This window comes from Paramormyrops kingsleyae, chromosome 21 (genome assembly GCF_048594095.1).
Source record: "Paramormyrops kingsleyae isolate MSU_618 chromosome 21, PKINGS_0.4, whole genome shotgun sequence".
NCBI classification, from domain to species: domain Eukaryota; kingdom Metazoa; phylum Chordata; class Actinopteri; order Osteoglossiformes; family Mormyridae; genus Paramormyrops; species Paramormyrops kingsleyae.
The window spans coordinates 6,869,583-6,892,089 of record NC_132817.1 but is presented as its reverse complement, the minus strand read 5'-3'; the positions used below and the strand labels follow the sequence as shown (position 1 = coordinate 6,892,089).

The 22,507-nt window shown below is 45.5% G+C and overlaps 1 protein-coding gene across 6 annotated transcripts; it reads left to right on the top strand.

Annotated features, from left to right (window-relative positions):
- Positions 1 to 827: 827 nt before the first annotated feature.
- On the top strand, positions 828 to 22,507 carry nadkb (NAD kinase b). Of its 6 annotated transcripts, XM_072704411.1 has the most exons (13): positions 828 to 921; positions 1,039 to 1,124; positions 7,730 to 8,035; positions 8,324 to 8,407; positions 9,030 to 9,159; positions 11,192 to 11,300; positions 11,418 to 11,503; positions 16,770 to 16,872; positions 17,645 to 17,811; positions 18,204 to 18,303; positions 21,576 to 21,733; positions 21,815 to 21,897; positions 22,089 to 22,507. In XM_072704411.1, exons 2-13 carry the CDS (start codon positions 1,105 to 1,107, stop codon positions 22,246 to 22,248), a joined length of 1,506 nt encoding a protein of 501 aa, XP_072560512.1. In that variant the 5' UTR covers positions 828 to 921; positions 1,039 to 1,104; the 3' UTR covers positions 22,249 to 22,507. The 6 variants fall into 6 exon arrangements, with proteins under 6 accessions (XP_072560512.1, XP_072560513.1, XP_023680178.1 ...); XM_072704412.1 differs by lacking the exon at positions 828 to 921 and having other exon boundaries at positions 1,023 to 1,124; XM_023824410.2 differs by lacking the exons at positions 828 to 921; positions 1,039 to 1,124 and adding an exon at positions 7,157 to 7,233 and having other exon boundaries at positions 7,703 to 8,035.

Below are 22,507 nucleotides of genomic sequence, written 5' to 3'. Positions count from 1 at the left end.
TGAGTCCCGAGAAAGTGCCGGGCGATGCGCGCTCTATCCCACGGCTGAGCTCCGGTCAGTACTGGAATCTCCCCCTTGCTTTATACTAAATTTAGAGTTGCGTGCGGGCAGGGGGTAAGCTGGCCAGGCTCACCCCTTCCCCCCCAGGCAATATGTACTCCAATTCCCCCTTTTGTCCGAGTGATGCTGCTTGCGATAACATACTGCAATAGGCGTCCTTGCGCCAGGTGTCTTTGCGCAATGCCTCCCTGTTCCCCCCTAAAGGCAATATAGGGTGCTGTATACCGACACCCCCCCATCTCCCGAAACCAAGATAAGAATTCTGCATGCTGATCTAATGGCCCAGATTAGCATCCTGGCTTCTTTTTATGAGCCTTAGTTATTTATGGCAAAATTAGGTTTTAAAGGGGATCGGTAAATAACGTGTTCGTGCAGTCTAGTAACATTAGGGGTGAATCATGGACGATTGATCTGAATTTCAGGATGATCAGCACACACGCGATCGGAATTAATTCACAATTACAACTTCCCAGAATATTATAATAAAAGGATTAATTCCATGTCACGTGGGTGACGTAATCGTCCGCGAATTCATCCTAATACATTCGGTCCCTCGGCCATGGTTCACCAATGTATAACCCGTGCAGAAATGTGATCATATAACATATAATCATATAATGTGATCATATAGTCTTTATGTGCTATCATTTAAAATAATGAGACACCTTTCACGCCCTGTTTTTGGGGGTTCCTCTTTTAGTCACCCTTTGCAGACAAACCTGTCATGGTTTCTGTTTTCTCGTCCTCACGCTGTGCTTTTGACATAAGAAGAAGGTGAGAAGAAGGTGGCAGACGACGCGACCCTGTCTCAGGACGAGACCTTCGGCGCCATCGGAAACCAGCTGTGTATCTTCAGAGAAGGTGGTGCACGTTGTGTCGGCGCAGAAGTCATGTGACAGATGTGGCCACTTTGGTCATGTTCCACATTTGCCAATGTTTATCCTTCTCGCTGTACTCCGTCTTCTTAATGCCCAACAGGCTATGATGACATTTCGGACTGTATAGACCTGATCATCTGCCTGGGAGGGGACGGCACCTTGCTGTATGCATCCTCTCTGTTCCAGGTAATAACTGTATTCAGAAGGCTGCAATTACGGTGTGGTCGGTGGGGCTGGGGAGGCTGGAAGGTTAATGGGGAACTGGGCGGTATGTTCAGGAAGCTACCAAAATAACTGAGAGGCATGACTTGTATTGAGAGCAGTTGTCATAGGATTCGTTTATGGTTTCTTGAACAGGGTTCCCCAGTTCTGGTACTGGAGGGCCAGAGTCTCGCACAGTTTGCAGATTTCCCTGCTGAGTCATACCTACTAAACTTGGTTATTAGCTGATTAAGATGTTTGAGCAGATAAGTCTGCAAACTGTGCTGGATTCTGGCCCTACATGACAGGGATTCTGGAAGCCAGGTCACTGTGTGAGTGAGTTTGATCATGTGCTGTATGCAGAAGATCTGATCTAGTTGTAGCACATGGAAAAGGACAGTGCAAAAAAAGACATGGATGCTCAGATAAGTAGGATGATTGAGGGATATGTGGCACTGCTGGTCATTGTCTAGCAGGTTTACCTAGACAGGGTTGGTTTGTATGGACCCATCAGGATGAGAGGTTAGGTGAGCATTCTTCCACAGCCCTCAGTACGTGTGTCAGTACATGTGTGGTTCATGATGAAAGAAGCCTACAGGCTGTGTTTTTCGTACGCCGAAGAGTTCTTGAAACTCTTTTCAGATGTGGCTTTGCGTTCTCTTACCCCCCTCAGTGACAAAAATACACAAACATGAAGCCAATCTGAGTGATTCACTTCATCCTGTGGTGAAGCATTTCTGTTCCAGTACAAGCAGAATGCTCCTTGATGATGTTGTCCCAGCCTCGGGGCTGACCTAGAATCTGTGCAGAGAGACTGCTCCTTTTGACGTCCCTTTATTTTACTAGTTGTCTGGGACTGCATGCATGCATGAGCTTTGCAGCCTAACCCTTTGTGGTTGTGGTCACATGACCAGGTGTGGCACAGCAGACAGCTCCGCTGCTCGATGCTCAGTCTAGTGGTTTTGTGGTATGTACTTGCTGTCTTATTCTCATGCAGACAGATGAAAATGGCTGTTTTTATGTCAAAAATTATTGCGAATTGCGTCATTCAAATGAGAATTGTACTAGGATAGGTCATTCCTTCATTTGTATTTCATTTGTATTTATATTTGAAAAGGTTTTAGCATTTCAAATTTGAATTAAAAAATTGCATTCCTTTACGATTAAAAATAGTTTGATCATAATATTATTATGGGAATTTATCAGCTGTTTCCAGTTGTTTTCATTATCGCTGATGGGTCTGGAACGTAACTTTCGCGATAGGCGGGGGGATCATTATATACACTGAACAAAAATATAAATGCAACACTTGTTTTTGCTCCCATTTTTCATGAGCTGAACTCAAACATAGGAAACTTTTTCTACGTACACAAAAGACCCATTTCTCTCAAATATTGTTCACAAATCTGTCTAAATCTGTGTTAGTGAGCACTTCTCCTTTGCCAAGATAATCCATCCCACCTCACAGGTGTGGCATGTCAAGGTGCTGATTAGACAGCATCAATATTGCACCGGTGTGCCTTAGACTGCCCACAATAAAAGGCCACCCTGAAATGTGCAGTTTGATCACAGCACAATGCCACAGATGTCGCAACCTTTGAGGGAGCGTGCAATTGGCATGCTGACTGCAGGAATGTCTACCAGAGCTGTTGCCCGTGAAATTAATGTTCATTTCTCTACCATAAGCCGTCTCCAAAGGCGTTTCAGAGAATTTGGCAGTACATCCAACCGGCCTCACAACCGCAGACCACGTGTAACCACACCAGCCCAGGACCTTCACATCCAGCATGTTCACCTCCAGGATCACCTGAGACCAGCCACCCGGACAGCTGCAGCAACAATCGGTTTGCATAACCAAAGAATTTCTGCACAAACTGTCAGAAACCGTCTCAGGGAAGCTCATCTGCATGCTCGTCGTCCTCATCGAGGTCTGGACCTGACTGCAGTTTGTCGTCGTAACAGACTTGAGTGGGCAAACACTCACATTCGATGGCATTTGGCACGTTGGAGAGGCGTTCTGTTCACAGATGAGTCCCGGTTTTCACTGTTTAGGGCAGATGGCAGACAGCGTGTGTGGTGTCGTGTGGGTGAGCGGTTTGCTGATGTCAACGCTGTGGATCGAGTGGCCCATGGTGGCGGTGGGGTTCTGGTATGGGCAGGCGTATGTTATGGACAACGAACACAGGTGCATTTTATTGATGGCATTTTGAATGCACAGAGGTACCGTGACGAGATCCTGAGGCCCATTGTTGTGCCATTCATCCACGACCATCACCTCATGTTGCAGCATGATAACACATGGCCCCATATTGCAAGGATCTGTACACAATTCCTGGAAGCTGAAAACATCCCAGTTCTTGCATGGCCAGCATACTCACCAGACATGTCACCCATTGAGCATGTTTGGGATGCTCTGGATCGGCGTATACGACAGCGTGTTCCAGTTCCTGCCAATATTCAGCAACTTCGCACAGCTATTGAAGAGGAGTGGACCAGCATTCCACAGGCCACAATCAACAACCTGATCAACTCTATGCGACGGAGATGTGTTGCCCCGCGTGAGGCAAATGGTGGCCACACCAGATACTGACTGGTTTTCTGCCCCACCACCCCATAAAGCAAAACTGTGCACATTTCAGAGTGGCCTTTTATTGTGGGCAGTCTAAGGCACACCTGTGCAATATTGATGCTGTCTAATCAGCACCTTGACATGCCACACCTGTGAGGTGGGATGGATTATCTTGGCAAAGGAGAAGTGCTCACTAACACAGATTTAGACAGATTTGTGAACAATATGTGAGAGAAATGGGTCTTTTGTGTATGTAGAAAAAGTTTCCTATGTTAGAGTTCAGCTCATGAAAAATGGGAGCAAAAACAAGAGTGTAGCGTTTACGTTTTTGTTCAGTGTATTTTAAGGCTTAAACTATAAAAAAGTTTATGTACATGGACTTTATATATCGCGGATTTTCACCTATCGCTGATGGGTCTGGAACGTAACTTCCGCGACAGGCGGGGGATCCAGAAAGGTGAATGCGTACTGACGTACCCGGTATGTCCACCCCTGTACATACAGCACCTTACTGAAGCACCACCACCACCAAAAAAGACAGCGGCCCTCCTTCCCCCCCATACACGCACCCTCACAGTAGCTAAGGTGGTGAAGGGAGAGGAGGGAATTTATGAATTAGGGGATGATTAGGAAGCCTGACTTGACAGGGCCATGATGGGTGGTTGATTCACTGGGCGTCAGGGTTCAAGCCGGAGACTTCAAACCGGCGCAACAGAGGCTGGATGATGGCGCAACACACTAAGTCTCCGGCACCTGCGATCCGGAGGTCGCTGGAGAGGTCGCTAGAGAACATATCTCACCAGCAGGTGTCACTCTAACCCCACAACCACCAGCACAAAGACTTAACGTGGAAGCGACACAAAAAAAACCAAAACGTGTACTGTGCCCTTTACACTGCTTATCTCCATTTTAAGCAACATATTAACCATCAGTCCATCCATCCATGGTGTAGTGCCATCTCTGAGGCTGCGGCTCTGTGCCAGCAATTGGAAGGTTGCTGGTTTGAATCTCATGAATGCCAGGAGGGATCCTACTCTGCTGGGCACCTGAGCTAAGCCCTTAACCTGCAACTGCTTCATCCTGGGTATGACGTTAATCTACATCCAGCCCTGCAAGCAGGTCCTCCAACTTACAGGAAAATGTGGGGGTTGGTGGCAGGGATTGGCACTGCAGCCACTGGAAAACACTGCAAAGTAGTGTGGTGCTGGTGTATCACCCACTGCATGGCTGCACTCTCATCCCTGAGGTGGTCTGTTACGTGGTGGGTGTGGCAACGCACTGTCATCAGCAAACGCTCCCTCCGCTCCCTCATCCATCCATCCATCCACTCACTCACCCTGGTTTGAGTGGCGTATCCCAGGCAACACAAGGCAGGATGTATCTATAGATAATAATGACCATCTTCTGCAAACCAGGATGAATCAGACAAACACTACATACCGTCTTCTCCTTTTTCGAATCTGCCACCTCAGACTCCTTCTTCTTCTTCTTTTTGCCCCTTTTATCCTCCTCCTTCCCACTCTCGGTCTTGGCCTTCTCTCTCTCCTTCTCCTTCTCTTTCTCCTTCTCCTTCTTGGTATCCTTCTCAGGCTTCTTCTTCATCACCTTCAGGGCCCGGTGGAAAAACTGCTTTTTCAGGAGCCTGCGACGAAAACCAGTGAAGTTTTCAGTCAGTTTTCAGTCAATTAAATTCCTGCTGTCTGGCAAGAACAAACGGGAACCAACGACTGCACCGGTGTGTCTTTTAGGAAAACCAAGTTTAATAAGCCACGCTTCTAGCGAAAAGACGGAAGCTCCCCTTTCTACATACAGCCAGCTGGCGCTTTCATACATTTTTTTTCTGCAAAGACAAGCTGCACACAGTGCGGCAAACAGTGACGTGCATCACAAACAAATGCAGATGTGGTACCGTTGATTTTAATCTCTAACAATATATAGAGCTTCGTATCGCAACGTTTTCACCACAGACCCTTCCTGTTTCGACTCCCTGACTCCACTGAAACTCCCTGCTATTCATATACACAGCAGCTGGCTAAGATTTAAATCACCGTGCTTTGGTGGAGGAAGAGATGTTTGGCCTTTTCCTATAAAAGGACCTCAGCACTGAACAGCTTGAGAAAACTGGTCTTAATCTTCATTATCACAGGATCTCGTTGGCCTTCATCCCGTAGCTGATTCAGGAATTAACCCAGCCCACGTTCAGCAAAAGGGAAAGCAGGAATTGAACTTAGAACCATATGGTTTGGGTACAAAACCAAGCACAGACCCTCTCCTTACATGCCTGAATCAAGCAAAGCTATCATTTATTTGCTGTTTGCACAAATACCAGTGCGGCTACATTGGAATGCTTCTTCTGGCATGTCTCATCTAATTCTCCTCTGAGGCATGTGCACAAGCATTAAGAGCTGAGAATGAAGTTTGGGGTCCATTGACAGGGTCAGGCCATTTATCCACCCCTTGGAGCATTTTGGGGGTTTAGGGCCTTGCCCAAGGGCCCAACTGTGATTAATCGGCAAAGGCCAAAGCTCGAACTGGTGGTCTCCTGATCACAGACAGAGACTTAACTCGCTGAGGCACACCAGTCCACAAAGAACATACTGCCCAAATGGAGACTTGAATCCTGGTCCCAGAGATACGAGGCAACAGTGCCAACCACTGGGATCGCCAAGCCACCCATGAGGCCAAACGAGGCCCCCAAAAGACCCTGCTGTCTGAACACACGAAAAGGCTCCAAGCTGTGCAGCAAGACCAACCCCAAATTCCCTCAGAGTCACCTAAACGTAAAAGAAGCCACACAAATGTATCTGGACAGGACACTAGCTGAGCGAAACACACAGCTCAGAGATACGGAAAGTGCTATTTAAGCGACGCCAAAATGCCACACGACATCATAGCAAGGAAGAAACGAGTGACTGGCGGCGCGGACCACGCACCGATGAAGTACTCCACCCGGTGTCCCATCATGTTGGTGGACTTGGTGGAGCAGTTAAATCGATTCTGTGCAAGATGAAACCCGTCTGCTATTCTAACCTCATTCCATAACAATTTATGGTGTATTTATATAAATTACTTATATCTTTGTAAAAGAATATGTGTGTGATGGGTGGTGGAGCTACCGTCCACATCTCTCTATCCATCAAAATGGGGCCTTGTTCCTCGCCTGTGTCTCTTCTCAACCCTGAAACCGAGTTTCGTTTCTCGCTGTCCCCAGTGAGCCCATCAGAAGCGACCCAGACAGCGATGACGTTGCCACACCTGTCCCATCACATCAGTTCAACGTCTTTATCTAATAACGAGAATGGTTTTCTCCTTCACTGTGGAAAGGATACGTTTCGCAACTAAACCAACCATGAAAACACTTCCTGTTATAACTGCCCGCCCATACGCCTTTATTAGCCAATGACATTACAGTCGTGATCTGATTTTTCCTTCCCCAATGTCCAATCATATTCTTCTTCCTGAACACCGTAGTTTGTTCTAGCTAAATGTAGCGGTGGTCGATGAATATAAAGTGTTGTATAAAAGGTAGCTAGCAAGGTATATATTGAATATTAATAGCCTGTGACATTATACTTTCATTTTTACAGTAACAGTAATATCGTGAATTGTTTGTAAATGGCATTATTTAAATAATTTTCTCAAGGCTAATCCGTCAAATAAGCTAATTGTAATGAGCGAATGACTTTTTTTTTAAAAAACACTCCATGTCAGATTATGTTTTTCCCATAAAATGAAGCACGTATGTAATTCTCGCTCTGGAAGAATTGTATTTGAAAAACGGAACGATAAGCGCCGTTTGTCAGAATGGTTTTATGTTACTTTGCTCTCAGTGCTTTCCTGCAATGTTTACAAAAAACTTTCGCACAAAAACGTGCAGTCATATTGAATAAGCATAATTTCTTAACATTTTATGTAATAAACGCGTTCGCTGCTTTCGCCAGAAAGATACAGTGAGGCTCTAACCGCAATGTTAGGTAACTGCCTGTCTCAACAGGACGTCCGTGTCCTTTTTCCCCGTAAGTTCTCGGCGTGAGGATTTAATTCTGGTTTGCTGGATGGAAGGAGCGGAAGAGCTCGCACGACGCCCATCTACATCCACCGAGAAGGACAGCAGCCTGGCCGAACTGGTGAGACCTCCCAGGCCGAAGGGGAGGCAGGGCAGGTCGCCCAGGAGACGCCGCGACGCCAAAAGGCGCCTCGATGATCAGGGGCGGCAGCCCTGCGGGATGGAGAGACGGCGGTTACCGGGGCAACCGGAAAACGCCGAACCTCCAGCATCCACAGCCGAGACAGCTGGCACCTCTCCGAAGAGATGGGATAGATGCAGGTAGCCATGGCGACCGCAGTAAATACTGTGACTCTCCCACGTGACTTAATGAGTGCCAAACATGTTTACCTAATCCCTGTATTAAGAGCTAAGAGTCCCATGGGGTTGACTAGATCTGAACTGTGCTAAGCTGTCCTACATGAATCGCTTTCTGCTTAATTGCCACAGATTCTGTCATCTCTGGTGTCAGTAAGATGGAAATTATGGAAAAACTGTATATATGTTTTTATATGTCCTTTAAGTGCTACTGAGGTGACGTACATATGTTTCTCTGTGATGTTATTTCAGGCGGGCACACTTTCTTCATGGACCATACCCAGCTACACATTTTGGACCTAAAGCTTGCATTCTTCCCAACCCCACTTCCGTCATGTAAGGCAACTAAATGCAAATATGAAAAGTAACCTTGTTTTTCCTGCCCCCCCCCCCCCCCCCCCTGTGTAACTGTGCAGCTGTGCTTAGAAAAACTTTGATTGTGTAAGTATGGCTTCATAGATAAGGGTGGTGTGTTTTGATTGGGTGGCTTTACCGCCCCCCCCCCCCCCCCCCGAATCTGGTGTTCTGATGACACCATGCTGTGCCGGGTAAGGGAACGGGTCTCCAAACCGTTGGGCTCGGCTTCAAACCGGTGACCGCCGCCTGAGCACTATGCCTGCCTTCCACCCTCCTGAGCGCCAGAAGGAGAAATGGTAACCGCGGAAACGATGAATCAAACTTGCAGAGTAACCTGGAGTTTGGACCCCACGTGAAGTTTATTTTAAAATGCTTTGGTGGACATAGAATTTTGGGGGGGAGGGGCAATCCCAAAGGCAAGAGTGCAAATGAAGTGATTGTGAGGGAGATGATCCTTGTGTCATCTGTCAGAAAACAAAATGTATAAACTGCAATGAGAAGCGTTGGCTAAGATGAGGACTGGGTTACGGAGAAGTGCATGGTCAAGTGGAAGGTCTGCAGAATGACCTCTTCAGGCTGCCTCTGCCTGTGTCTCCCTCAGGCATATCCAGGACCCTGCTAGCCAGCGTCTTACCTGGAATAAGCCTCCAGAACATGTCCTGGTCATCAGGAAGATTCGCGACAAGAACCTGTTGGAACCGTTCAAAGAGCTGTGCAAGTTCCTGATTGAGGTATCAGGGTGGGCTTTCATGTGGGCTAGGGCTGTAGATATGAGTTGTTTGAGTGCACAGTCTCATGCACACGTTGAGTTGATCCATCTGTACCTTGTTCCAGTCATGTCAGCATGTGTTTTACAATAGATTTGTGCATCGGTGTTATGTGTACCGTTGAGGATGCCGTTGGCCTGTTCCAAAATAATTTTCACATTGATTGTGCTGACAAGCATAGTGCTTCCTTCCGCTCATGTTCATGTTTTATTTTTCAAGGAGCAACAGGACGATTTGATTATTATAGGTTTTGTAAATTGACGAAATGTTGTTATTTTTGTTTACAATTTGCAGCATTAGCATTTCAGGTCCAGAAGCTACAAATCCAGACCAAGATTTTATTTCTACCAACCACCTGAGTTACTCTGTGACTGTGACTCTTTATGCTCAACTGGTTGGTAGAAATAAAATCTTGGTCTGGATTTGTAGCTTCTGGACCTGAATTGCCCAACAATGACAATTTGTTTGGACAAAGAAAGACAGAAATATTAACTCCCTTAAACTGTAACTGGCAGTAAGGGAGAGTGGAGCTGTGCTTCTTCAGTGGGATTGGGGGTGTGGGAGGGGTAGGCATTGTAGCCTCTTTAATACTGCAAACCCAAGTGATGCAGGGAGAACAGAATGCTTTTCGTTCTGTTTGCACATATACACATGATTGAAATCGCACAAGCCCTGTCACTACAGAATTACACTTGCTATAAGCTGGCTACTCATTAGGCACACAAAGGCATTGTTGGAGTAGGCCGTCTCCACAGGGTCAGTGGATGAGAAGAGATTCACAGCTGACACGGGGAGAAGTTGCAGGTCACCGGTTTATTCTCTGACAGATTGCAATCCGGGAGCGGCCATCTGACATACATTCAGCATGTACAGGAGGGGGCTCTGCCATATGTATCAGCTGTATCCCTTTTAAAGCCCTTTGGGCATCTCCCCCCCTCTCTCGGTACCTTCCGTCTACATGACAATCACATGTTTGACACTTGCTCTAGTTAGTCGGTTAGTACTTGTCCTTGTGGAAGGCTACAGATACATAAGGGCCGCTGACATTTTCTGTCGCTCCCTCTATCGGTCCCGATTAGGTAACCTTGCCCTGCTGGCACCAGTCAGTTCTCGTTTCAGTTAACTGCATTTTTTAGAATGAACCCCCCCCCCTTTTCACCATGCCCTGCTTTAAACTATATTCTGCTTTTCCTCTATTCATTGTATGTTCTTTATAATTCTATTGAATCCCACAGCATCTTCCAGGTTATGATGCACCAGCCGCCCCTAATGTTATTCCATTTTATTGGAGTGTAATTTGCTGGTGTGAGTTGTGATAGATGTTTTGTGTGTGTCAGTCAGTACGTTTACTTGCACAGCTAAGTCAAGCTATGGTTATAGCTTTAATAAGCCATTTAATTGGACTACTGTCCTTGTCCCAGTATACATGCATGGGAGAGGAATTGATTTATTGACCGAAGCATGATTGACACCGATACAATAGGTGTCGATATGGCTCCTTTCAGCTTGTTAGTATCGGTCTTTTTCCGGTTGACCTATTACGTCACAGACGTAGAAAAATAATGAAATTACTTATTTTAAACTGATTCTTAAACGTATGCTAGATAATCTTGAAAATGAATAATCCATAAAATTGCAAATTGGACAGTTTCACAACGCTGTACATTTCGCACGTGCTATACGTCCTCTGCTTCTGCTACTTCCGGGTCAAAGCCCAATTCTGGAGCATGCGCAGAGCGCCTAGGCTTGAGTTTGTTAGTGTCTTAGTCTATTTGTTTTAGTGTGGTCGGACTAACATGTTTACATGTACTTAAAGTCCAGTTTTAGTCTGACTTTAATGACAAAGTTGATAATCGCCAGTTAGTAGGAACTGACGCTGAATTACTTGTGTGATATTATCGATTACCGATGGTAATCGCCCCAGAGAGAATCTTTGGGAATCCCCCCCCCCCCTCAGCAGTAGTAAGGACCCCACACACATCTCTGCCTGTTTCAGGAGAAACAGCTGGTGGTCTACGTCGAGAAGAAGGTGGCAGACGACGCGACCCTGTCTCAGGACGAGACCTTCGGCGCCATCGGAAACCAGCTGTGTATCTTCAGAGAAGGTGGTGCACGTTGTGTCGGCGCAGAGGTCATGTGACAGATGTGGCCACTTTGGTCATGTTCCACATTTGCCAATGTTTATCCTTCTCGCTGTACTCCGTCTTCTTAATGCCCAACAGGCTATGATGACATTTCGGACTGTATAGACCTGATCATCTGCCTGGGAGGGGACGGCACCTTGCTGTATGCATCCTCTCTGTTCCAGGTAATAACTCTATTCAGAAGGCTGCAATTACGGTGTGGTCGGTGGGGCTGGGGAGGCTGGAAGGTTAATGGGGAACTGGGCGGTATGTTCAGGAAGCTACCAAAATAACTGAGAGGCATGACTTGTATTGAGAGCAGTTGTCATAGGATTCGTTTATGGTTTCTTGAATAGGGTTCCCCAGTTCTGGTACTGGAGGGCCAGAGTCTCGCAGAGTTTGCAGATTTCCCTGCTGAGTCATACCTACTAAACTTGGTTATTAGCTGATTAAGATGTTTGAGCAGATAAGTCTGCAAACTGTGCTGGATTCTGGCCCTACATGACGGGGATTCTGGAAGCCAGGTCACTGTGTGAGTGAGTTTGATCATGTGCTGTATGCAGAAGATCTGGTCTAGTTGTAGCACATGGAAAAGGACAGTGCAAAAAAAGACATGGATGCTCAGATAAGTAGGATGATTGAGGGATATGTGGCACTGCTGGTCATTGTCTAGCAGGTTTACCTAGACAGGGTTGGTTTGTATGGACCCATCAGGATGAGAGGTTAGGTGAGCATTCTTCCACAGCCCTCAGTACGTGTGTCAGTACATGTGTGGTTCATGATGAAAGAAGCCTACAGGCTGTGTTTTTCATACGCCAAAGAGTTCTTGAAACTCTTTTCAGATGTGGCTTTCGTTCTCTTACCCCCTCAGTGACAAAAATACACAAACATGAAGCCAATCTGAGTGATTCACTTCATCCTGTGGTGAAGCATTTCTGTTCCAGTACAAGCAGAATGCTCCTTGATGATGTTGCCCCAGCCTCGGGGCTGACCTAGAATCTGTGCAGAGAGACTGCTCCTTTTGACGTCCCTTTATTTTACTAGTTGTCTGGGACTGCATGCATGCATGAGCTTTGCAGCCTAACCCTTTGTGGTTGTGGTCACATGACCAGGTGTGGCACAGCAGACAGCTCCGCTGCTCGATGCTCAGTCTAGTGGTTTTGTGGTATGTACTTGCTGTCTTATTCTCATGCAGACAGATGAAAATGGCTGTTTTTATGTCAAAAATTATTGCGAATTGCGTCATTCAAATGAGAATTGTACTAGGATAGGTCATTCCTTCATTTGTATTTCATTTGTATTTATATTTGAAAAGGTTTTAGCATTTCAAATTTGAATAAAAAAATTGTATTCCTTTACGATTAAAAATAGTTTGATCATCATTAGACTGACACATAGTGCTGCATATTAATAACAAAAATATAGATCTATTTTACAAGTCAATAAATTATTAGGTAAATCATTAGGCACTATAATGTAATACATAATGTAAAAATATGTAATGCAAAGAACCAAAGACATTAAAAGTGAGATATGAATCTTATTTGTTAGGTGTATAGTTATCAGCAATGCATTTGTAAAAATTTACAATACTGAGTATTAGGGCTGCACGATTTGGGGAAAATATCGAATCACGATTTTTCTGACAGAAATTGCGATTACGATTTGATTTGCGATTTAATTTTTTATGTCAAGCTTCAGTTCAATATTCAGTGTATAGTGATTTTAAAACATATGACGCAGCATGAGATACCATCAGTATTAACTGGTCTATATTCTAATGCAAGGATGGGATTTAAAGATGTGATGTGTCAAGTTAATAAAGTAATAATGAAAACAATTGCAGCAAAAAGAAAAATAGCGATCTTGCAGGTAACGCGTATTACCCTCCCAATAACACTAGAACCGCCTTTTCCCACGCCAATGAGCAAGCCAGAATTACTTTGGTGTATGCAGCCCTTTTGTTTGTGCTGTTGTGTTGTTAGCTGCTGTTATTAACACTATAATAGCACTCAAAAAACCGTAATGTTCATAACAGAGTGGTTGTTCTGTCCTGAAACCATAAAGCTGGAAATTTTTAAACGTAGTATGCATTTTATAAAATGTTGAATAAATAGAAGTCGTTTATTGGTGATTTCATGTTGGTCGAAGTTTCCGCTTTTTAACAGCTGTATACTGTTATTTTCTATACAAATAAATTCAGGTGAAACAAAAAAACGTACGTCTTCATGGTTGCAATTAAACTCTTTCAGACTCTTACGCAAGAAATCTTACGGCTAATCTATATTCCATTCTGAACTTAAAATTAGCTGCATCAAAAACGTTACGGCAGTTTGCAAACCCTACAGACTATTTACAAGGTAATAAAACTTACATACATGTAAATGTGTGTGCAGAACAGAGAACAGAAAATCTCACTCCATGTAGCTGACCAAAGTTGCCAACCCTGCATTTTATTTTAAATGAGAAGTAAAATGCAGTTTTCGACTGAAGCAGCTTATCATTTCTTTGCTTTGTTACTCGGACAAATACAAAACGAATGATTAAACATTATATGCGTCTCTTTTTGTATGTTTTCTAAATAAGACCGCGTGCCCATACCCAATAGCGATTAAAGTGATCTATTCTTTTAGTATTTATGTTAAAGCAAGACTTTTATTTTATTAATGTTGTGTGATTAATCTTTGGAAACACTTAAATTTAATAAGCACAAAAACATATGACATAAACACGACTGTATTGTGGGTTTTACGGCTTTTTTGGGGGGTCACCGACTGCGCTGCTGAAAGAATTACTGACTGTCTCATTGTTGTTTTGATGGGTTAGCGGTATACTAATGCTATTGCCTTTTAACAAAAAAAACCAAATGTATGATACGCTGAAGTATATTGCAGCTGGTGTTTAAAAGGAGCTTGCCGGTTCTATTGATGATAGGACCTTTCTGAAACAATCTCGGACCATGAAATAGGAAGGCAATTCACTTACAGCTCAGTACCGGAATCAGTATTTTTCTGCACTGCGAATGCAACATTTTCCTTGGGTTTCACGCGTTTGCTGTTTGTGGGCCTATATGCCTTCTTGGGCCACTTCTGATTGGTGAGCATGACTGGCACGCGAGAAGCACGGCGTTTGTGATTTGTGAGAATGACTGTCTCACAGGGAGCACGGCATGAATTTGTAAAACTATTCTCACAGCAGTTTTAAACCCTGGGTCCGACGTGCTGTATAATGTATATCCTAAATCGTGATTTTTGCGACTTGCTAATCGCGTTGTTACAAATCGTGATTTCGGTTTGAAATCGATAAATCGTGCAGCCCTACTGAGTATTTATAGCAAAATAACTACTGAAATTGAACATACTGCCTGGATTAAAATCTTTACCAGGGTTCCCGCGGGGTCTTAAAAAGTCTAAAATTCAGAAAGTTAAATTTAAGGCCTTAAAATGTCTTTAAAATGCCCAGATTTTCATCCTATGTCTTAAATTTAATTTACCCAAGTCTTAAAATTCTTACCTCCGTTCATTCCCAAAAATCGTTGTCCGCAGAAAATAAAATAGTAAAACGTAAAACTAATCTGTTGGTTGTGTTTTCTGGTCTGCACCGGTGTCTGCTTGGTAATAAAACTACAAATCCCATTGCGTGATCACTGCAGCTAGGCCAGTGGTCCCCAAACTTTCTCTGCAGGGCCCCCCTTTTCTAGATAGGAACATTATTGAGCCCCCCCATTCAAACTACACAGGTTCAGATTCAAACTTTATTTGAAATACAACTCCCTTTTCTAATTGAGCAAAACAAATGCAATTACAAAATACAAATGGTGCAATTTCACCACTATGGGGGGAAAAAGAGCAATCAATTAAAAATAAAAGTCCAGCATAAGTTTGAAATTATGCAAATGCAGATTTAACATTCCTGTTAATATTCATTGTCTTACGTTTACCGCATTTTGTTTTTAATGATAGCCGCAGGTTTCAGCCTATACTATAGCACAAGACAACACTAAATCATACCCATTAATTGATAGTCTCCCTGCACTTCATGTAGAAAATTTTAATCCTCGTTTTTCATGATATGGTTAGATTTTTTGTCCGGCGCTGCAAAACGTCCTCACGCGTCACCATGTCACACGGTACAAAAACCTTGCAAGAGCAAGATGACTTAAGACAGATCGTACAGCACCTCTCAGCCGGCTGAACAAACTGGAACAGCCTCTGTGACGACACAACTTTGCCCTTACTGGCTGAAGAACGTGACGTTTGTATGACGTTTGTATCCCAGGCAGTTCCGATGCGTTATCTGCTATTTCTCCCGAATATCACGTAAAGCAGTGAGAACTGGTTTTCAGTTAATTTACCTGGTAAAATAAAGTTTAAATAAATTACATAAATGCTCTAATAGTACATGTAAGTTAGTGGTTTATTTATTGTTAGTTACTGTAATGTTGCGTTGCTTTATTTGGTTAATCGTCCAGTCTGTGAAGAGATTATTTTAGGGTGGCACATGCCCCTGAGGCTATCCCATTGGTGCAATACCTCTGCACCCCCCAGTTTGGGAACCACTGAGCTAGGCAAACAAACAGTTTGAGAAGGGTCTGGCTGCAGAACGTGCACTTTCAGCCATTGACGTCAGGTGCACGCTCAGCCACAACAGGAAGTACAGGGGAACGGTATGTTGTTTTATTATTTGTATTACTGAATGATACAGTTACAAGTTTATTTCATGCCATACATTATTGCAATGTAAATGTTTTGATGTAGTGCGTTAGTAACTTTTTTCTCTGATGACTGGAGTGAATTTTTTCATTTAAAAGGCAACTACTAGCCCTACCTTGTGAATGTCTTAGTTTCCAGCATATAGTTTTTAGTTGTTCGTGTGGTCTTGAGGAGAACGTTTCTCGGTCTCCTTATGGTAAGGCAAGGCAAGTTTTTATTATCATACACAGGGGTTATACTATAAAAAAGTTTATGTATATGGTCTTTCTATATCGCGGATTTTCACCTATCGCTGATGGGTCTGGAACGTAACTTCCGCGAAAGGCGGGGGATCCAGACCCATCAGCGATAGGTGAAAATCCGCAATATAGAAAAACCATATACATAAACTTTTTTTATAGTTTAAGCCTTAAAATACCACTCCCACATGCTTTAAACACGTGAACTTATTAAAACGCACTTTGTAAACACATATGATGTGTGGATGTTGGGCTAAGGATATGAGTGACATAAAATATGAGAATTTCTGGTATCATTCGAATGTTTCTAGTAATGCATCGTGTTGGTCTTAAATTTTACTCATAATGGTCTTAAAAGGTCTTAAAAAGGTCTTAAATTTAACTTACTGAAACCTGCAAGAACCCTGTTTACCCTATTTTACTGCCTTTCAATGCAAACATGTATGAGAAGTTTGGTAACTGGTGCTGTATGGAGTCTCTGTGTCTCCCTCCCTCCAAAGGGCAGTGTCCCCCCCGTCATGGCTTTCCATCTGGGCTCCCTGGGTTTCCTCATGCCGTTCAGGTTCGAGTCCTACAAGACGGAGGTGGCCAAGGTATTTGAAGGTACGCCGCTCGCATGCCGGGTGTCTTCCTGGGGTCGTGGTGAGTTTGGCTGCTTAAGCCAACTTTGTACTTCCTGCCCTGGCTGTATCTGCCCACTGAGCAGATCTTTCAGTTTATTTAGTTATTATTTGTCCAGTTTCACTTGGCAATTTATTGCATTCTTTAAAAATAATATACATGTAATGGAAGAAATACAATTTCGTAGACATCTTAGCAGTACATTCTTATCAGTGAATAACAGATTTTTAACATGGCTGTATTCATGTGCATGCATTTGTTTACAAGTGTGCGTGTGTTTGTGACCGTGCAACTGTATGTGTGCATGTGTGTGGTTGCATGCGTGCATGCGGGTGTGTAAATGCATGTTTGCATGTGCGGGTGCATGTCTGTGTGCATGTTTATGCTTATGTGCTCGTGTGTATATGTATGTGTGTGCGTAGGTGTATGAATGCATGTGTGTGTGTGTGTGCAGGGGTATAGATGCATGTGCGAATGTGCGCACGCAGGTGTATGAATGCATTTGCATATGTGTGCGCGCAGGTTTATGGATGCATGTGTGCATGTTTATCCACATGCACGTGTTTGTGAATGTGTTTATGCACACATGTGCTTGTGTGTATGCATGTGTTTGCCTGTGTGCATGAGTGTGTAAGTACGCGTTTCCCTGTGTGCTCACATGTGTGCATGCTTATGCATTTATGTGTTTGCACTTGTGCATTTTTGCATACATGTACGTGTTTGTGTGTCAATGTATGTCTGCATGCCCTCGCAGGGAATGCAGCCATCACCCTGCGCAGCCGTCTGAAAGTGAAGGTGGTGAAGGGCACATCTCAGAAGATGCTTCAGTCCTACATGGCGGAGAACGGCACCTCGTCCTCTAAGGGGAACCCCCGTGCTGGAGAGGACAGTGACGCCGGAAAGGTCACCCTGCAGCTGCAGGTAAGAGTGTCGCCAGTGTTGGCGCATGAGTCATGTTCCTCGCAGTGTAGCAGAATGAGCAAACGCATGTTTGTGCTGGGGGGGGGGCCTCCGCGATCTTATGGGTTGGACCACATGAAAAGAGAAAAAGCAATGTGCAGAGCTATTTCTGCCTTTAATCTCCATAGTGATTGAGGCATGTTTTGTTTGTGTGGAAATTTCACTGAACTTTAACATGGCGTTGTGTCACTGATGCATTGTCGCATTTCAAGGTGACAAAATAAATATAAATATTGATTAATCGAGGTTATTGTCTCAGGAATCTGAACTAATGTATGATGAAGAATGTTTTGTATAGCTATGATATTTTAAAAGTATGCTAATGATCATTTAATATCGTGTAATTTTTCCAGGTTCTGAATGAGGTTGTGGTGGACAGAGGTCCCTCTTCCTACCTCTCCAACGTGGACCTGTATCTCGACGGCAGGCTGATCACCTCAGTGCAGGGAGATGGTATGTCTGTTTGTTACAGGGATGGACATAGCTGGTATGCAAGTACGCATTCACCTTTAATAGCGATACGTGCGGCAATCAATTAATGTAACAGCACGAATGAGTATGTATTTTATGTGCAATGAGGTGCAAATGCACATAAAATACATACACATTTGTGCTGTTACATTAATCGATGGCCGCACGTATCGCTATTAAAGGTGAATGCGTACTGACGTACCCGGTATGTCCACCCCTGCACATACAGCACCTTACTGAAGCACCACCACCACCAAAAAAGACAGCGGCCCTCCTTCCCCCCATACACGCACCCTCACAGTAGCTAAGGTGGTGAAGGGAGAGGAGGGAATTTATGAATTAGGGGATGATTAGGAAGCCTGACTTGACAGGGCCATGATGGGTGGTCAAGCTGGAGACTTCAAACCGGCGCAACAGAGGCTGGATGGTGGCGCAACACACTAAGTCTCCGGCACCTGCGATCCGGAGGTCGCTGGTTCAAGCCAGAGTAATGTCCATCTACTATGCGACGTTATCCGGCAGATCGTTATATGTTGACCCCTTAAGGGATGGTGGCGCAACACACTAAGTCTCTGGCACCTTGCGATCCGGAGGTCGCTGGTTCAAGCCTGACCTCCAGCAAATTATTTGTGCTGGAGACTTAGTGTGTTGCGCCACCATCCGCCAGATCGTTATATGTTGACCCCTAAAGGGTTGGTGGTCGGAGGATGGATGGTGGCGCAACACACTAAGTCTCCAGCACAAATAATTTGCTGGAGGTCAGGCTTGAACCAGCGACCTCCGGATCGCAAGGTGCCGGAGACTTAGTGTGTTGCGCCACCATCCATCCTCCGACCACCAACCCTTTAGGGGTCAACATATAACGATCTGGCGGATAACGTCGCATAGTAGACTGACGTGGCTCCGGCTTGAACCAGCGATCCTCCGGATCGCAAGGTGCCGGAGACTTAGTGTGTTGCGCCACCATCCATCCTCCGACCACCAACCCTTTAGGGGTCAACATATAACGATCTGGCGGATAACGTCGCATAGTAGACTGACGTGGCTCCGGCTTGAACCAGCGATCCTCCGGATCGCAAGGTGCCGGAGACTTAGTGTGTTGCGCCACCATCCATCCTCCGACCACCAACCCTTTAGGGGTCAACATATAACGATCTGGCGGATAACGTCGCATAGTAGACTGACGTGGCTCCGGCTTGAACCAGCGATCCTCCGGATCGCAAGGTGCCGGAGACTTAGTGTGTTGCGCCACCATCCATCCTCCGACCACCAACCCTTTAGGGGTCAACATATAACGATCTGGCGGATAACGTCGCATAGTAGACTGACGTGGCTCCGGCTTGAACCAGCGATCCTCCTGATCGCAAGGTGCCGGAGACTTAGTGTGTTGCGCCACCATCCATCCTCCGACCACCAACCCTTTAGGGGTCAACATATAACGATCTGGCGGATAACGTCGCATAGTAGACTGACGTGGCTCCGGCTTGAACCAGCGATCCTCCTGATCGCAAGGTGCCGGAGACTTAGTGTGTTGCGCCACCATCCATCCTCCGACCACCAACCCTTTAGGGGTCAACATATAACGATCTGGCGGATAACGTCGCATAGTAGACTGACGTGGCTCCGGCTTGAACCAGCGATCCTCCTGATCGCAAGGTGCCGGAGACTTAGTGTGTTGCGCCACCATCCATCCTCCGACCACCAACCCTTTAGGGGTCAACATATAACGATCTGGCGGATAACGTCGCATAGTAGACTGACGTGGCTCCGGCTTGAACCAGCGATCCTCCTGATCGCAAGGTGCCGGAGACTTAGTGTGTTGCGCCACCATCCATCCTCCGACCACCAACCCTTTAGGGGTCAACATATAACGATCTGGCGGATAACGTCGCATAGTAGACTGACGTGGCTCCGGCTTGAACCAGCGATCCTCCTGATCGCAAGGTGCCGGAGACTTAGTGTGTTGCGCCACCATCCATCCTCCGACCACCAACCCTTTAGGGGTCAACATATAACGATCTGGCGGATAACGTCGCATAGTAGACTGACGTGGCTCCGGCTTGAACCAGCGATCCTCCTGATCGCAAGGTGCCGGAGACTTAGTGTGTTGCGCCACCATCCATCCTCCGACCACCAACCCTTTAGGGGTCAACATATAACGATCTGGCGGATAACGTCGCATAGTAGACTGACGTGGCTCCGGCTTGAACCAGCGACCTCCGGATCGCAGGTGCCGGAGACTTAGTGTGTTGCACCACCATCCAGCCTGCTGACCACACCAACACCACTTCCAGTGGCAACCCAGCTTTTCTAGCTGGTCTCCCATTCATGTACTGGCCAGGCATAAACTTGTTTAGCTTCCAGTGGAGTACTGGGCTGAACTGCAGGTGCTATGGCTACTGACAATCTGTGTGTGTGTCGTTGTAGGGGATGTAGTTGTACCCCCTACAGATCAGGTGGAAAAAAAACTATTTGATCAATCAATCAATCAATTTTCTGAAACTGGGGCAATTTGCCAGCATGTTGGAGGGGAGGGGCTGGAAAAACCAGAAGACACGAGGAGAACATGCAACTTCAATTAGACAATCCTGAGAGAGATTTGAACCCTGGTCCCACAGATGAGAAGCGGCAGTGCTAACTACTACACCACCAAGCCACACCTATTAAATTTGTAATTTTCATCAGGCCATATTAAATGGCCTGTCATGTCAACGTGTAATAATTTATTATAATTTATTGTAAATGTATTTACTGTTTATTTTACAAATGTATTTATCTGGGTTTATCTGGCTCTGGGAGAAAAGCCTAGACTTTAAGCCCTAGAGCAGTGGTGGGCAATCATATCCAGAAAGGTTCACTGTGTGTGCAGGTTTTCACTGCAACTCCCTAATTAGACTACTAATTAAAGGACTGATTGACTGAAGAGTCCTCACACCTGGGTTAGAACAGCTGACCTAATGGTTATCCCAACAACCTGCATACACACTGGCCCTTGGCAGATGATTGTCCAGCTCTGCCTTATAGTCTATCTGTGTGTGTTTCCCTTACATTTGCATTATTTATTGCGGGCATCGTGTTTATTTGCATTTAATTGCTTTCAGTTGCTGCATCTGAAATGATTTTAGTAACTGAATATTTTGCTTAACTTGGCCAGTTTAGCTGACTACTATACTTGGTTTAATGGCAAAAGCTAAGGGGCCTGGACCTGCCCCCCCCCCCCAGCCCTCTGTAAGTCCACCCCTGCCCCCTCTCAGGTGTGATCGTGTCCACGCCCACCGGCAGCACCGCCTACGCCGCAGCGGCCGGCGCCTCCATGATCCACCCCAACGTACCCGCTATCATGGTGACACCCATCTGCCCACACTCACTGTCCTTCCGGCCCATCGTGGTACCTGCTGGCGTGGAACTCATGGTGAGACAGTACATGTGTGTTTTGAGGCTGCTGCGGGTTTATTAATGTAGCTGAGAAACATGCAGTGTTTTGTTTTTGCAGATAACTTTGTCCCCAGATGCCCGAAACACAGTCTGGGTTTCCTTTGATGGCAGGAAGAGACAGGAAATCCGGCATGGAAATAGGTACTTATCCGGTACTTCTACTCAGTACCAGTCCTAGCCCATGTGGGGTCCGAGGCAGCAGCCGATGTCGCCTGTAGGAATGGCCGGCCCAGTTTGTAGTACACTGCAACAGCTTAGACTCGAACCTGCAGCTGTTCCCACTGGCTTCCTGTTACATGTTCTCATTCCTTGAAAATTCCTCACCCTTGCAGCATTAAGATAACAACGTCCTGCTATCCCGTTCCGTCGATCTGCTGCCACGATCTGGTGTACGACTGGTTCGAGAGCCTGGCCGAGTGTCTGCACTGGAACGTCCGCAAGAAGCAAGCCCAGCTGATCGACGTCACGGATGACTCCGATACAGAGAACTGAGCCCCGCCCCCACTCCAACACTAGCTTGCCTGCCTAGCCATCTACCGAGAACAAAAAGGTACCAGATCAGCTTGTTGGTGAGTGTTACCTCAATCTCGTAACGGTCCAAGTGAGGCCGACTGAGCAGGACCATTGCGGTCACTTTCAAAGTGTTGTTCCCAGGGTTCATTGCCGTTAAAATTTAAACCCAAAACAAAAACTGTTCATGGCTACAATAAACATGTGCGTGTAAATAATAAAGATGAGATGTTTACACCGA